General features: G+C 45.9%; 1 protein-coding gene across 1 annotated transcript; it reads right to left on the minus strand.

Moving 5' to 3' along the window:
- LOC306749683 (trinucleotide repeat-containing gene 6B protein-like) lies at window positions 1–14,893 on the minus strand. Its single transcript, XM_079233002.1, is given in 22 exon segments — window positions 1–1,749; window positions 1,832–1,971; window positions 2,609–2,679; window positions 2,938–3,153; window positions 3,403–3,495; window positions 3,633–3,779; window positions 4,045–4,212; window positions 4,428–4,580; window positions 5,212–5,422; window positions 5,542–5,673; window positions 6,162–6,356; window positions 7,078–7,215; window positions 7,441–7,599; window positions 8,182–8,247; window positions 8,410–8,600; window positions 8,794–8,940; window positions 9,071–9,881; window positions 9,883–11,993; window positions 12,222–12,662; window positions 12,975–12,996; window positions 13,196–13,283; window positions 14,755–14,893. Coding segments are annotated over 21 exon segments (6,243 nt in total). The 5' UTR covers window positions 13,253–13,283; window positions 14,755–14,893; the 3' UTR covers window positions 1–1,175.
- Window positions 14,894–17,274: the final 2,381 nt, after the last annotated feature.

Consider the following 17,274-nt stretch of genomic DNA (forward strand, 5'->3'; position numbering starts at 1 on the left):
TATTATTGCAGGTCGGACAATAAAAAAGACAAGTATGCTAAAAAAGAAAAAAAAAAAAAAACACACAACTTCAAATGAGAAAAAAAAAAGCATTAGTGCCAATATTTCTTAACACAGTCAGCAGTATACCGAATGCACTCAAAACATTTTTGTATAGACCTTCTGTAGAGTAAGCAGCCTTGCCCACATTATGACAGGCAGTAACATGCATACACACACACATTATCCTCACATTTTCTCTCACACACACACACACACACACACACACACAAAAACTGTGGTGGTTTAATCCACTTACTTGGTCTCAATCTCACTCATACTCATGTCCATATTGTGTGGATGACACTGCGCACAGTATCGACACATGGAGAAATGCAACATAGCCTCAAACTGCCAGCAATTTAACATTTATCACTGCAACAGTAACAAACATGTTCAAGAGAGAATAACAGAGAAAGAGTGCGTGAGATACAACAGTAGGAGGTCAGCATTTTGAAAACAGAACAATGACATTTTTCAATATTTTCACTGTTCAAAAATTAAAACCATACATACAAACAGGAAGAAAAAAAAAAAACTTAACATACAGTTCTGTTTTCAATCAGAGCTGTTTGCATGTGTTTGGATTCGGTCTCCGGTTTTCTTTTTTTAAAGGAGACGTGAATACAAACTGCACTTTAACCTCACATCATGTAGTAGTTTTAAGTTCTCTTATACGATGAAGGTAATGCTGTTTACAGTGCCCATCTGTCTGAAGGCTTGTCTGTATTTGGTGTGTGCATGTGTATGTAAATCTGTTGAAAAGTCCCCTATTTACTAAGCACATTGCAATCCAGTCAAGTCTTTGAGACCAACTGACTTTTCATTCTTTTTCAGGTTTCAAGTCTAAGCAGTTGAAATCTTCATCTGTGGAAAAAGGCTGTATACACATCTAACAGTCCCTGCATTTGTTTATATAATAGCTTAAGTCTGGCCACGAGAATGTGTGTAAGCATGTCTCACATTTCTGCTTGATGTGTGTGCACTATGTATATGTATGAACATGTGTATATGTGTATTACATTAATATGCATACCATGTAAATGTTTGTGTGTGTGCTATATTAAGTACATATGTATCCCAGTGTATTTTGTATCAGTGTGTCCAAACCTGCACGTACAAATGGAGGGGGATCATCAGATGGAATCAGCTCCTCCCCCCAGCAGGTCGCCAGGCAACAATGCGGCAGGGCTGTCCATTTGGTTCCTTTCCTCCATTTGCGGTGCTCCCCACATGCTGCTGCTGCTGGGGTATCCTGCAGTCATGCCCCCCCAGAGCCCAGACCTCCCAGAGTCTACACCCCCGACACCTCCTCCTTCCCCTGCCCCGTTGGTGCTCCACTGGGAAAATATCCCCAACCCCGGTCCTTGAGCTGAAGAGGTTTCTGAAGAACCGCCTGTACCATCGAGACTCTGCCAGGCAGAGCCAGAGGACCTCACACTACCTAGAGCCGCTGCTCCACTTTCTCCTCCTCCACCACCACCATTTCCACCTGAAGTTGTGCCCGCTGCTGCCCGCTCATTCCCAGGGGAGCTACCTCCACTGCTTGCCCCAGCTGTGCCCGTTCCAGAAGAACCCTGCGTCCCACCGGCTGCTGGCCCTCCTGAGCTGGGCCCCTCTGCTCCTCCGGCCTGGGAATGTGCAAAATAGCGAGCAACTTCTTCTTCACTCACAAACTCCGCCAGGATTGTGGTGTTGCCCAGAACACACCTGAGAAGGATTTACAAGACAAGGTTGTTTAGCATTTTCATAATGGGTACGTGCGCATCAGTGAGGTTGCAGGTTAACCTACATGTGCAGTGCACCCTGGGCCTTGGCTGCTTCCTGTCGGCTGCTGTAGCGAATCAGAGCACTGCCCTGGGTCAGGCCGAGGTGGAAGGTCAGCAGGGGGCCATGCTGCATGCAGATAGTCCTCAGCGTGGAGCCATCAATCTAAAAGGGAAAAAAAGAAAATAAATTGAAGTGTAAAAGATTGTGTGTGAGAGACAATACTCAATTATCAATTCCAGGGAAAGGTCAGGGATTCTAAGAGGTTATGCAACATTGGTTATGTGTATGAAGATATACAAGTTGTGCAAGCCTGTGCACATAAGCACCGAGTTAGTGAATGGATTATTGTAAAAAAGAAAATGTATATTACTGAAACAAAAACTTTGTCTAGACTTCTACGCTTTCCCAGAGCAGTGTCATGCAAGTGTCGTTTGTGTAAGCCCTAATTGATTAAATGGCTCATCCAGCTTCTCAATCCAATTACAGCTGGGTCACGCATCATTCTGCCTAATTTGCATAAGACGGACTGAAGGGGAATTCAGATGAATGAGCACAGTGGTTCAATGTTGTTAAATCCAAACCCAGACCACTCTGTCTGGGCAGCTGTACGTTTTAAGCCACAAACAATTCTGCTGTGATGAAGGACTGAAAAAAACATGTCATTCTGCATCGCATGAAGAGCATTCCCGTCTCATTTTTTCTTCACCCGTCGGCACCATCTTAGTTTATAGACCGCAGATTAAGAGGTGGCAACATTGTTATTGGATTTTCATGCCTCTCAACCTCTGTCACTCCTTACCTGAGGGGTCAGGTTGCTCAGCAGCAACCAGCAGCTGCCTCTGGAGGCAACGCCATCGCTCCAAGCTGAGCCTAAGAAGAAAAACGGAAAAGGAGAGGAGAGACAAACAATTACCAAGGACGTCATAGCTGATGACAAACACAATGGATGCGCTGACGATTACCGTATTTATAAAAAGATTTTTTGCAAAATTTCATAAAACATTCGTACGGCCTGAGTCATCATATCACTGTCAAGAAGAGCTTCCTCTATACAGTATATAGGTCAGTCATACGTTGACAAATGGTCCTGGGAAAAAATAATCTAAATCTTTTCCCTGTAAACAGTACCTGGCCCAAATCTTGAATCTTGATTAATCCCGCCCCCTCCCCAGTTGCGAGCCAGCCGCGGGCCTCCGCTACCCCATGGGGAGGGCGAGGCCTGCTTCTGATTAGTTAAGCCAGGAGGGGGGCGTGGCAGCTGTGAGCTGTTGCGATTGGTCTTCCATAACTTGTTTTGTCCAATGGGCTCTGGGGGCCAGCTGGGCTTGTACTCAGAGTACTTTCCTAAAGAGGAAATGGGGAGGTGGGAGAAAGAGAATATTGTTGTCAAACAGACCACAGAAATGGAGAGTAGCACACGCAGTACAGCAAACTCCTTTGGCATCTTTGTGGGATAGGCACAACTTTGTACTGGCACAATGCAGTGCAGACACAATTATAGGAACAAAAACAAAGATACAGAAAAACAATCAACAACTACTGAGCAGATGAAGGAGATTTAAAAAGGAAATCAAATAAAAAACAAATGGTCACCTGTGCTGTGTGCATTGCTGAGGGGGCTGTCTGAGGCACTGTAGGGCCAGGCACCAGGTGAAGGCAGCGAGGTGTTGAGGGAGGGGTTTGGCCCTAGAAAACATTACAAAGTGTGTGATAAACAAGACAAGGCCTGTGAGGAACCGTCAACACTTTGCCCTTAGACTTAGTCAATGGAGCAAGCTTTCAGGTAAAATCAACACAAATGCTCATCAAGTTCAGTCAGATACCTATGTTGTCTCGCAGTAACTGGTGGTCAGAGTCATTGAGGCTCTGGGGTCCTGGGGAGCCAAGAACACTACCAGGGGTCATGTATGGATCGGACTCTGGGTCACCACTGCTTGGGATTCCCTTCCAGGGAACACCAGGCTGGAACTCTGTCAGCGGAGAACAGAATAATGTATTAATAGATTGAAATTATATGCCGTTTGGCTATTTTCTAAACCAAACACCAACTATGGCAATTAGTTACTGTAAGTGGTCTGTAATGCACCATACAAACGCTAGACAGGTTGACAACTGTCTAACAAACATACAGCGTCCTGCATATTTGAGCCTGACGTGCCATAATGTACTACGTCTACTCCTCTAATCCCAATTCATCATCCTTTGGTAACATGTAGCAGAGATGGAAATGTTCACCTGGAGGCCAGCTGGATGTGGCAGGTTTGTTCCCCATTTTACTCCCAGGGGTCCGGTGCCAGTTGTCTGTAGAACCTTGAGGGGGAATCCCCAAACCATCACTGCCCAGCATTTCATACTGGGAGTAAGGTGATGCTCCCCTCCCCTTTATAGCACTGGGTAAAGGGCCTTGGGAAGAGTTGGCAGGAGAGAAAAAAAAGTCAGACTGACGAGAATATACCTCAAATCACTTTGATTCGCGGTGGTTCATTCAGATACACTGCGAATGAAGGTGATTACAAGCGCAGTTAAGACCAGATTGACAACAGCCTGGGAGGTGTGCTTTCCCTATGTGTGAATTTTGCCTTCGCAAAAATCATGTTACGAACCATCTGCTAACCTACCATTCTTGTGGAGGTTTGTGTCGGGGGGAGAAGGAGCTGGGGAGTGTCCCTCCATCATCCATTTGAAGCGGGATTGCTGTCCTCCGGTGTCCTTCATCCCTCCCATCATGGGACCGAGCTCCAGTCCTGACAGGTTACCACCAGGGGCAAGCCCTGGCGAGGGGGACAACACCAACATTCATGAGCACATCACATTCAACTAATGTGCAGTTCAGCCTAAGTATCTATGACTGCACCAAGACTAACCTTTGTTATAACAACAGTGACTACAAAGCTAACAGGGATGGGCGTTTGAAAGCAAAAATATTATTCAAAGTTTGTAGGAAACTATTCGACCATTCTCCGAAGACCTACGATTACTACCAGGTGCCAGAAAAAACAAGGGGAAATATATTTTTTAAGATAAGACAATGTTCACACACACTATTCAATTTTTAAAATAATTGAATCACTATTCAAAAATCTTGACCCATACCGTTAAAGGTAACACGTCTGAGTTACTCTAACCAGATAGCTGTAACTGGATGGTTCTTATTGGCTCACCTAGTTAAACAGACACCCCAACAACAGGATACCAAGACTTAAGTGGGCAGAGCTGAATGCCATTTCCCTCACGCACACCTGATCCTAAACCCGTTGATTTTCTGACTTCATAAACCCAGAGATAGTTTCTAAGAGGCTACTTTGGCAGCCAAACAAACACCACTGAAAACTCCAAACAGTGTATGGTTTGAAGTTTTTACAGCTGACTTAACCCACAAACGAAGTCGCCTGTTGTACTCACCAGAGTACATTCCTTGCGTTTTGGCATGAATGTCTGATAAGGGCCCCCCCATTCCAGGATGTGTAAGGGGGTCAACCATGGGCTGTTTGGATAGGCCTCCTCCCAGGTGAGAGGGGGACAGTTTAGAGCTCCCTCCTCCTGCTGAAACTCCTCCAACTCCACCCTGCTGATGCTGCCTCTGCTGCTGCAGAATAGCCATAATCCTTGCAAGCTGAGAAAAGGACAAGATTTAAGAAAAGAAAATCCCTATCAGAATAACTGCAAAGTACAGTTTTTAACGCAGCAAAAGTCCTGGTGACAGTGCATGGTATGCAACATAATCATGCTCACCTGCTGTGGATCTGGCTGCTGCCTTAGAGGCTGAGGCTGAGGGAACTTCCTCTGGTTCTGCAGGAGCTGTTGCTGCTGCTGTTGTTGCTGCTGCTGCTGCTGCTGCTGTTGCTGTAGCAGGAGCTGACAAGCCTGTGGTTAGGAGGGCATACAAATAGTCAGAGATGAAGGTAAACAAAGAATACATTGGCTATTGCTCCGCGTGGGTTTATTACAAGTCACCATGTGTTTTTAAATAATCAATACAGATTAAACAAAGTCAGGCCGTTGTACCAAACAATGTAGGGCTGCAAATGACGATTATTTTCAATGTTGATGTATGCAACGATTATTTTCACGATTTATTAATATACTTTTTGTCTATAAAATGTCAGAAAAGCCCAAAGCTGTCACTCAAAGATATTCAGTTTACTGTAAATCAACCAGAAAATAAATCACATTAAGCTAGAATCAGAGAATTTTGATTTTTTTTTTGTCACTCAGGCTGATTAAATTGAAAGAAAGTTGGCGTTTAAATTGTTGACAACTAATGGTTAATCTTTGCAGCTCTACAAAAAGGAAATATCTCTCGCAAAGTGGTCAGTACATCAATCAGCTAATATAACATTTAGATGACATACCAGATGGAACTGCTGCATGTGGGGGTAAATGTTGCTGAGCATTGCGAGCTGCTGTGGGGAAATCTGATTAGGAGGGAACGCTCCTCCACCAACACCGCCGACCCCTCCGACACTTCCAACGCCACTGACACCACCAACACCTCCACCCACACTACCACCAGGAGAGGGCATCTGCTTCAGCATAGGACCCGGCACCTGCACGTCACAGGAATTTCTTTGTATATGGCTGTTGATACAGACACTTAATGGAGTAATATGAGAAACGGTGACAATCCATTCATCGAGCTCCATTCAAGTATGAATGACTATACTAATTTAAATCTATTCACAAGGAAGAAATAATCCCCTACACTGTCCATTCTTGGCTCTGTATATTACAGATGTTACTATACATTTATATTGTTTATATATATATACATATATATAAATATTTTTTTCTCTTTCTTCTTGTTTTTTATTTTTGTATTGTCACCATTAGGCTTATTTACATATTCAAATTTATTTTAGTGTCTTTCTACTTGTTTAAATACTATACGCTACATTGTGTAATATGGGTCGGACTTCTAATCTAACGTCTCTATAGGGCCGTATTGTGATGTAAACCTATGTTTTATAATATTGGAAAATTGCAATGTTTGTTTTTATATTTGCTGGTATCTGATCGTTCGGATTTGCAGCTTTTTCCTCAGGTGAGAGCCTTTAGCCTATGTATGTATGCATGCATGTATGTATGTATGTAAATGAAGTGAGGACAAGTGATTCATAACTTTTGAAAAGCTAAGAAAAAAAGCTTTAAAATTATACACTACCAACCAAATTTGTTCTTTGTGTTTAGTAAACATTGGCAGAACTCAGGAGACCCTCATTCTCCATTAATCATAACTAAAACCTCAGAGACAAAGAAAAAACCCCATACCTGAGGCGACAGGAACTGATGAGGCACTTGAGCACGTAGACCGTGGGAGGGATTCATTGGATGCATGCCAGGCTGGTGCATCCCTCGAGGCTGAGGCATCCCTCCGCCACTGCCAACAAACACCCCATGGCCACCCATCTGGAGTGCAATGGAAACCAAAACCACCATACCAATGCATTTGTAATGTAACTTGTGATACGTTTTCTCACATCATGCGTTCTCCCCCCGGGTCCTCAATTTAGCACAACCCACACATACAGCAGATATTGTTGATATAAAAAAAAAGTGAAATGATACCAACTTTGACATTGAAAGTTCTCTAAAATTACTCGTAAAATACAGGTTCGCACAACAGACTCTTACCTTTTCACCATAGGGCCCCATTTCAACAGGACCCATGTCTTTGGAACTAGGCATGCGGTAACATCCTCCACCTCTTCCTCCCCTTCGCATCTCTCCATTATAGTCAGTTATTCCTCTCTTGTCTCCTTCCATCTTTTTGTCAAGACTTGGGTCGTCACCCTGAGGAACAACAAAGTCATGAACACACTCGTTCATAGGACAGTTATAGAGGTCTCACCGATAATCCATCCACCATCAAATTATTAATATGGGTGGCAAGTTTAGATTTTATGAAAGAGAAGACATTAAAAAGGTTCTCAGTCAGAATTATCATAGCAACAAAAAAACATTTGCTATGTAAAGATATAGGGGAGTAATGTCTACCTGAGCAGAGAATAAAATCACAATCCCTGTGCGTGCCTGTGTGTGTGGGGTAATCAGAGCTTGATTGTGTGGGTCCCTCTTTGTGTCCTCCACTGGCTAGCTAAGGGCCTCAGCTCTGGACTGCACTCATGCAGCAGTTGCCATTGATAACATGTTGTAGCCCCCTCCGCCCCCAAGGTTAACACTGTTAGCTCTGTCAGCACTGCTGCATTGTTTGCCCTGTTTGCGCTATGAAAGACTGAGGCAATCCCTCAATCGGAGGTTTGAGCGGAGGTTTGTATAGAGCTTGTTAAAAGTCAAAGATCAGTAACGCATTACAATTGCTGTTTCCAATAGCTAGAGTTATTGAGATACTTTTTTAGTGAATTAACATCTTACCAAAAGACCCATGTTGGAAAACTGGCGTGCCACTGCTGGGTTCAACCAGCCGTCCCCTCCTCCACTCTTTAGGAGAAAAAAATTCAAACATTACTCTTGGTCAAAAAGCTCATTTAAAAAGTTTACATGACTATATTAAAAGGAAAGTTACCAAACAAAATGAGTGCTTTGTGTTAATACAATGACCAAACCCTTGGTGTGTGTCCTTGAATCGCTAATTTTCCCTACCTTGATGTTGCCCCTCTTTCCTCCGTGAGTCTGACCCCAGCCTCCGGAGTTGAAGGAGGAGCTGTTTCCCTGCGAGACAGAGTTGTTCCAGACCCCTCCGCTACCATCATCTTCCTCGTCCCAGCTGGGGTGACGGGAGGCTGCAACAGGGCCCTCTCCCTTCCCACCCCAGCCCTCCATTGATTTGGTGCCTGCAGGGAAATCAAAACAGATGGTTTTAAAGTGGCCATGTCATTTCTCTCGATGTTCTCCATTTTTAACCCTTTGAAATTGAGCGATGTGTAATGTTGCTTGATTTGAAAACCATGTCTAAACATAATAATGAGCATAAATAACTCAAACACATGGCAATATTTTAAGTAACACACATATTGTTTCTCTTACCAGGTTTACCGGAGTTGGGTGAAGGGTTCCCCCAGCCAGAAGCTTTGCCGGGCTCATCTGGATCCCCCCAACCCGTTGCTGCATCAGACGACTGGCCCCAAGTCGTCGTACCATTATCTGCAGATTGCGCACCTCCTCCCCACATGCCTGGACATGGAGATTGATGGCAGAGTAAAGAAAATGTGCAATTCTTGACATGAACACGTCAAATGCTGATCCAGTTTGGTTGGAGTTTGCCAAGTGCACACTTATTTGCAATGGTACAACTTCTACTTACCCACTGCAGCATTGCCAGGGTTTGTGTCCCTGCTGTGTTGCATCCCCTGCTGCCTTCGAGGTGGTTGTTGGATGGGTGGTGGTGGGGCCTGCTGACTGTGGCTTTGGCCAGGCGCAGCATTCTTTTTGTCCCACAAATTGACATTCTTGCTTTTGAAGCGGGTTGGGTCTCCCCAGGCTGAAGTGCCATCATCGATTTCCATTTTGCGACTGATGGACTGAGGGGAGGGTTCTTCCCAGCCACTGGGCTCCAAGGAGTCGCTCACGCCCCCGCCCCCAGATACTTGGGGGATTGGGCCAGAGCTCCAGCCCGGGCTTTGGTTCTGATTCTTGGATGGCGGACCTCCACCTCCAACATTAGACCGGCTGTTCCACCCTCCTTGAATGGGACCGCCTTGTGGCTGCTGGCCCTGTGATTGGTGCTGCTGTTGATTTGGGGCTTTCATTGGTGCCACTTGGCTGTTTGGTATCTGTGCTGCTGCTGCGTGGGGCTTTGAACTCCCCCAGTCCTGGTGGGATTTGCCTCCACCCACATCTCCCCCTCCCCAACCTCCTCGCTGAGCTCCCCCTTCATCCAAATGACCCCAGGAAGATCCCTTCTCATCAGAGTTGCTTCCACCTCTGCTTCGCCCATCTCCACACCCACCTCCAGGTATAGAGTCCCTCTGTCCCCTGTCTCCTCCCCAACCACCTGCCTCTCCTCTTCCAGTCCCCTTCCATCCCCCTGTCCCTTTATCTTCTGGACCATCTGCCCATCCACTACCCTGTTCTCCAAAGTCTCTCGTGTTCCCTCCCCCCCCCTCCCCATCCTCCCACACCTCCACCTCTGTGATCAACCCATTTTTTTTCTTCAGTCCCCCAGCCTTTGCCCTGGTTTTCAGGTGGGGGATCCCCCCAGCTTCCAGCTGCCTTGCCCTGGTTGCCCTCTATATCTTCTTCTGGCTTTCCTGGCTTCCTACCGAGCATGTGAGGACCACAGGTGGACTGTGTCGTACCACCATCCCAGCCCTCCCTCGCTGTAACAGGACCAGAGTTCGGGCTGGCCGTGTGACTGCCAACAGATGGATTATTAGTTATTGAACTGGTGTTAGATGGGTATCCAGGGCCGCGACTAGTGGTAGTGTTCATGGTTGCTGATGAGAATGCAGAGGATGATGAAGTGCTTCTTTCGTTTCTCTTTCTGGCTCCTGTTGCTGTATCCAGGTCCCAGGCCACATTCTGTCGAATCTGGGTCTGCCCCCAGCCCGTGTTAGAGAGAACCCTGGGGTCTAGGTCAGATCGATTGAGCATGCCGAGTAAGGCCACCTCAGCATTGGAGGTCTGGTCGGAACATTTGTTTACAGACAAATCTTTCTCCTGCTTAGATCCATTATCACTTTCTCCTCCACCACTTCCAGCTGTGGACCCTCCTCCACTAGAGGAAGAAGGTGCTCCAACTGCGGTGCCTCCACCCGGTCGTCCTCCTCCTCCTCCTCCCCCCCACTCCCCATCTGTCCCGTCCCCACTTTCCACTCCTTTCTGATTGTCCCAAGCTTTTGTCATAGTGTCAAACTTTGTTGAGGCAGAGTCCTGCAAAACGCTGCCGCCAATACCTCCACTGCCTCCACTACTGCTGCTGCTGCTCCCATCTCCTCCTCTTCCTATTGCTAAGTTACTTGAACTTACACCTCCCGCTGTGCCACCCCACTCTGCTCCTGAACTGCCTCCTTCCCACGCTCCCTGAGATACCACTGGGGTATTTGAGCTACCATCATTTCCCCTACCCCACCCTGCCTTGTCGCCCTGGCCTCCAAAGCCCCACACACTCCCTTCCTGCCCCTGAGCTGCAGTCCCTCCTCCGCCCCACCCATCTGTCTGTGAGGCACCTGTACCCAGGTCGGAGGACACCGGAGGCATGGATTTCCAAGAAGAGGCAGCAGAGGAGGAAGACGAAGAGCCAGAAAGACTACCGCTTCCTTCTCCATCAACACTAGCAGGCCCACAGCCCCCCTCATCACCACCTTCTTGATTTGGTCCAGCTCCTGTTGCTCCCCCGCCTGAACCCAACTCTGGTCCTAGGTTTCCAAAGTGCTGCTGCTGTTCTCCACTCCGTGCTCCCACAGCCGTCTCAGTGTGCTGCTGATGGAGACCAGCTTGATTCACAGATGAAAGAGAGTGAGTGGTGATGAGCGTAGTGCTGGCAGAGAACGAGGAAGCTGAAGTAATGGACGAGTGTAGTGGAAGGCCGTCGCTAGCCGAAGATGATGTCCCACCCTGCACCAGGGCAGGCCAGGCGGAGGGGTTCACGTTGGGGTTGAAATTGGCACCAGGGACACTGCTGCTGCTGCCACCCACAGGGCTCTCCTGAGGCCCAGGAAGAAGACGGGAGACTTTGGAATTGTAAAATGCTGCTGATCCCAACCCTGGCTCCACCTGAGAGGGGGTGGAAGAGCCCCACACACCACCACTCGACTGAACACATTCATTAAGCGAGGAAGAGGAGGAAAGAGGCGAAGAACGAGGTGAGGAAGGATTGTCCATGTTCCCTGCTCCTCCTCCTCCTCCTCCTCCTCCTGCTCCTCCTGCTGCTGCTGCTCCTCCTGCTGCTGCTCCTCCCTTCTGCTGGATGTTTCTCTCACTCCATGAGGCACTACTGTAGTTGTTGTTACCAGGGCAGTCTTGCTCCTGCACCCCTCCTCCTCCAGCCCGGTCAGAACTCAATTTGGCCCCTCCTAAGATGCTAGGCCAATCCCCCAGGTCCGTCCCATCAACAATCACCTTCCCGCAGCCCTGAGAAGAGGACTGGCTGCCAGAGCCTGCCCCCCATGTGGAATTTGCATAAGTTGAAGTAGTAGTAGTAGAAGACGACGACGACAGAGCAGCAACACATAATGACGATGAGGAGGAGTTGGGGGGTGTGGCGGAGGATGAACCCAGGTTGGAATCTATGTGGACAAAAATGTGGTGATTTATTGACAATTTCCACATTGACAATACCAACTAATGATACAGTGGCGTTTCTAAACATACAAGGTTTCAAGGTGCATTCATGGTCATTGTACAACAGGACTGCGCCTGGAAATTCAGTTTGTAGCGGTTTGTATGAGCGGTATTCAATGATCTACACATCAGTCAAGTTGATCATCTTTTTTTGTTCCAAGACATTAACCCACCTGTGCCTCCAGCTGCGTTTGCATTGGGGTCATCTGCTCCCTGGGAGGAAAGCGATGGGGCGGCTTCCCAGCCACTGCCTCCTCCAACCCCTCCTGCACCCCCTTCCCCTCCGCCTCCCCCCAGCAGCATGGAGGACAGAGGTGGCTGGCCCCTCTTCAGTAGCACTTTTTGATCCTGCTGGCAGCGAAATCTTGGTGGAACCTCTCTGGACATGTATCGCTGCTGCTGGGAGGTCTGGCTTCCAGAGGGGGAGGAGGAGGGCTGTCCGTTGGCCACAGCAGTCCGCTGCTTTGCATTGTTCCCGCCACCAGGAGGAACTTGTGCAGAAACCCCGGCTGCAGCAGGACTGGGGGATGAGGGGGCAACAGTGCCAGGGCTGGGGGACACTGAGCCTGGGGTGGCGAGCGGCTGGGAACAGGAGGGCTTGGCTGATTCTGGCACTAAAAACACATTGAATGAAAACGTGTGAACCAATGGTAGACTTAAGCACGATAAGAAGAGAAAGACAGTTTGGGCTACAGGTACGTTAAGCTTCTCTAGAGCCAACAGTTTAAGAAAATTAATCGAAAGTTTGAGCATTACTGAATAACCCATGGTCATCACAATACATTCAATTTATCATAAGAACAGGGTGCTGCTGACTAAAGCATATTCAACAACAAGGTCTAGAAATAATGACACTGACATAATAATATGGAATAGTGAATGATAGAAACGGAAGACATGTTTAATGATGATGAAAATAAACATACCTTTGATTTTCTGTTCTGGCACCTAAAACAGAAAGAATAAGTGTGTCAGATATTAGGCAGAAGAGAAAACAAAGTGTAACTTAACTTTTAGTCTAGCTACTAAGACTGAAAAAAGCAAGGCACTATTAAGCAAACATTAACAATATCCCCCTCCCCCTCAGATTCTCTGCAAAACATAGAGGCAACGTCAGCTGTGAGTGTTTTTGGGTGAATGTGTTTACCTTCTGAGAGGTTTCCCTTTTCTTTTTATCTTCTTTCTTCTTTTTCTTGTCTTCCATGAACTACTGCTCCCTTTCCTGATTCTCCTGTCTGTGAAGAGGAATACACAAATTCAATTATTCATGCTACATCTCAAAAAAGGCAAGTAAGTAAAGTAAGTAATCTAATCCTCACTAAAGCATACCTGTGCGCGCGCGCACGCGCGCACACACACACACACACACACACACACACACACACACACACACACACACACACACACACACACCAAATTAAGATTACATATGACATCAGATCACTGCCCAGCATTCTGCGACAGTGTCAATGTAGTGAGGACAGTAATGTTAAACCAGGGGCAGACAGCTTGACAACAGCGCTTGGAAGCCTGGCTTCTCATTGCATAATTCATTAACCAGCGAGCGATTGCAATTCCAACTAACAGACAACACCAGCAGCAGCCAAACGAGACTTCAAACTCAAACACTTTGCTGGGGAAGTAGAGTTGTCCTAACTCACTGTAGAGACCGTAATGGCAGCAGCACACGCGCGATAATGCGAGTAAAGTTACGAGACTCGAGCTGTCCAGTGTATTGAAAACATGCTCCAACTGACTTCACACTTTGCCAAAAGTAAAAACCTCTGTATTATGAATATGTACAACTCATACCCAAGTAATGTCAGCCATTGTCTGTGTATGGAAAAGCTATAAAATACCACGGAAAGCTGAAAAACAAACCGATTTTTATCTTGAAATGTAAAAGAGATGTCAGATACCGAAGAGCTGTAAACAGGACTGGGCCCCGTGTTTCGGTTAGCTAAGCTGCACATAACTAGCATCTATCTAATGAACGCTAACTGCACAACGAATGGCTTTAACCCTTCAATGCATCTTTTGCTAATTAATCCACCGACATGACCATTAATAAACCAGTTTACGTAACGTATGGGGATCCGGACAAGGCGGCATATGAAGCAAACAGTCCGGATTTGGTGGAAATAAACAGGCCAGCGAGGAGCAGCCGTGCAGCTAACGAGCGACCAGAGGAGCTTCACTCGGGTGAGCGATGAGCTAATGCTAGTCCGGCTCTCCAGCAGCTGCTGAGCCCCGTGTCGTGACCTAAAGAGCGGGGGGCTCCGCGGCCCGACCGGCCCGGAGCCCGGGGAGCCGCGCGAGCAAACTACCCTCTAACGTCACGCAGTTGACTGCAGACAACCGTCATGTTAGCCCACGATATGAGCCTTATTTAAAATAAAATAAAATAAAAATGTAATTTACCAAACTTTACGGTTATAATTCGTAACTTTACAACGGGGGTGTCCGTTGTAAAGTGTCCGTTTGTTTTCCGCGGGTGTCCCGGCGGTCACGGTGGAAAGGGCCGAGAGAAACGACGAACTCCTGGTGACGTTTATTCAGCAACGCGTTAACGAGCGAAGCTCTTCTAAAAATTGAGAAACCCAAAACGTTATCTTGGACGCAGAGGCTGAAATAACGAGCGTGATTAACACGCAACACACCGCGTGGAAGCTGCCAAAGACCTCCGCGTCGGTGTTGAACACTCACCTCGGGAATCACATCGGACATAAAGTGCTTCTGTGCAGAAATTCTTGCAAACCTACCGCTAGCAGGCTAGCTTGGAGGCTAGCCTAGCGAGCGAGTTCTTCGAGGCTTTCGAGGCTAAATTGAATAAGAAATGACATCACCGAAAGGCGAAATGTTAATCGTAGAAAAAAAACGAGGAAAGGCGATTATCCTTTTCGAGCGACTCTGGTTCTCAAGGCGTCAACAAAACATGCATAACCCCTCGATGACTGTCAGACGCTGTATGATCGGTTAGTTTACTATCGGCCATTTTGCTTCTGTGTGGAGGTTTAGCCAGCATATGATATCACCAGGCTGGTTGTTGATCAGAGAAGGGAGGAGGAGCGGGCCGCGTACCGACACCGTCCACCAGGGGGCGCCGCATCACAGGGAGCGTGACGTCATACACGTCAAGTACCAACAGGTGTTCATTTTACAATTAAAAATCATGTTTAAATTGCCCAAACAGCTTTCTAAGAGTTTCCAACCTCTGTTTCTAAAGTTTGGTAATGCTTTGCCGCAGTGACAGTTTCGGTCACAACATGTACTCCGTATAGTGGGAATTAATAAAACATGTACTGTCTAATCTAGTGCAATTGCTTTTGTATTATGTATCTGTTGTATGATTGAGCATAGAGGACATCAATTATTTTCACATATTTATTTTTTAAACTGGTTACAAAATTAAAAAATATATTTAGCAGTACAAAACTTTTTTCCAACTTAACTACAGCTTCTGCTGTACAGTGTATTGCAAATATAAATACAGCACTTGCTGACTTTCAGTCATATACATCCCACCTAAAATATAGCCACAAATTCAGTTTTTCTTTTAAAAATCTGTTCATATAATTACATAAGTCAGTGTGATACTTTTAAATATGACCTGTTTATTTAGTGTACATCTCAAACATTATGTTCTTCCAAAAAGGACACAGTATTTACTCCAAATGTGGATAAGCAGGGCCCTATTTATCGTACCTGGCTAAACAAAGTCAAGCAAATGTCCTAATCTCCATCTTAAATTAGCGAGATGATTGACATCAGGCTATCTGGGTTTCTTCACGGCTGATCCGCGCTGAAACGTCTCGTTCATTCTAACCAGACGTCAGTCATCTGGATAAATGCGCGCGCCCGCTCCTCTTCAGAAGGGATCATAATGGAGCACTGACACCACGATGTTCTAACAGTACAATGGCAAATAAACTCAGAGGAACCTCTTTTTATTTTTCTGATGAGAAGCAGGAGATGAACATGAACGCATATGAGGAAGTCAGTACCGTAATCATTCACAGCAAACGCATTGCGAATATTCCAACGTTTTTGCAACATTGTTGCCGTAAACGCAACTTTAACAGCGCCCGCTGCCAGACATAAGCGTCGCAAATATATCAGACAAGTTAAATGCGTCAGTGTTGAGAAAATGTATCGGCTAATTTTAAGTGCTTCATCACCCAAATCAATCAGATTATATTTACGAATAAATATATACTTATGAGGATATATGTACTGTATGCACGTATGAATCATGTACTATATATGTGTATATACATGCATGTGTAGATTACCATATAACTAGGAGTTTGAATATGTGTATGGGCGGATCAGTATGTATGTATTATTCATAATCAGAAATTCAATCAATTGAAGCAGTGAAAATAAATTGTGTGTGATTCTCTGTATTCTTATCACGATCACCTTAATCATGTTCTACAATAATGATATGTATGGTGTACTAATAACACTGTCATATAATTATGAGTGCTTTCAACACATCCATAAGTTTCTGAAGCGCTAAATAAACTTAAGAACAGCGGCATGCATCGGCTGATACTCTGTGTCTGTGAGACGGGCGATCAGCTGCGCCTTTAGTGATCAATGTCCGCGGCTCGAGAAGCTCTCGTAAAAAAAACATTTCTTGCCGGCAAAATCTATATCGCCGCGTACAGGAAGTCAAGGATGGATCCTGGCGATCTGAAATAACTCTCTCCCTATAAAACTAATATAACTAATATCGCTCCTTCATCAATGAGGAAGGGAGCTGTCTTTTTTGTCCGTGGGAGTGTCCAGCTTATCCAGTGAAGTTCAGTAAGCCTGCCCGGGAGCAGGTTTAAATTTTTGGATGTGTTGCTATGGTGATTTATCTAAGCTTGCTTCGAGAAACCGAGAAAGCCTGACCTACGTCATCTTATCCTGACAATTAGCCCGCTAACTCAATAAACCAGGTACGAGAAATAGGGCCCAGATTAGCACCCTCACTACATCCCTGTTTACAACATATTCCAATCCCCTTCACCTATTGTGTCCTCACAGCTTAACATTCCTCTCACAACATAACTGAATACCCAGGGACCAAAATGCAAAAAAAAAAAATGCTCCCTTCAGTGTTTAATTATGTAATACAACAGAATGGAAAAAAGTAACATGGCATAATTGCTATTGATAAAAACAGCTAACCACAGTCTGTAATCTTGTCTTTAATGCTATGTCCCTTCCATATGT

Source organism: Taurulus bubalis (assembly GCF_910589615.1).
Source record: "Taurulus bubalis genome assembly, chromosome: 17".
NCBI classification, from domain to species: domain Eukaryota; kingdom Metazoa; phylum Chordata; class Actinopteri; order Perciformes; family Cottidae; genus Taurulus; species Taurulus bubalis.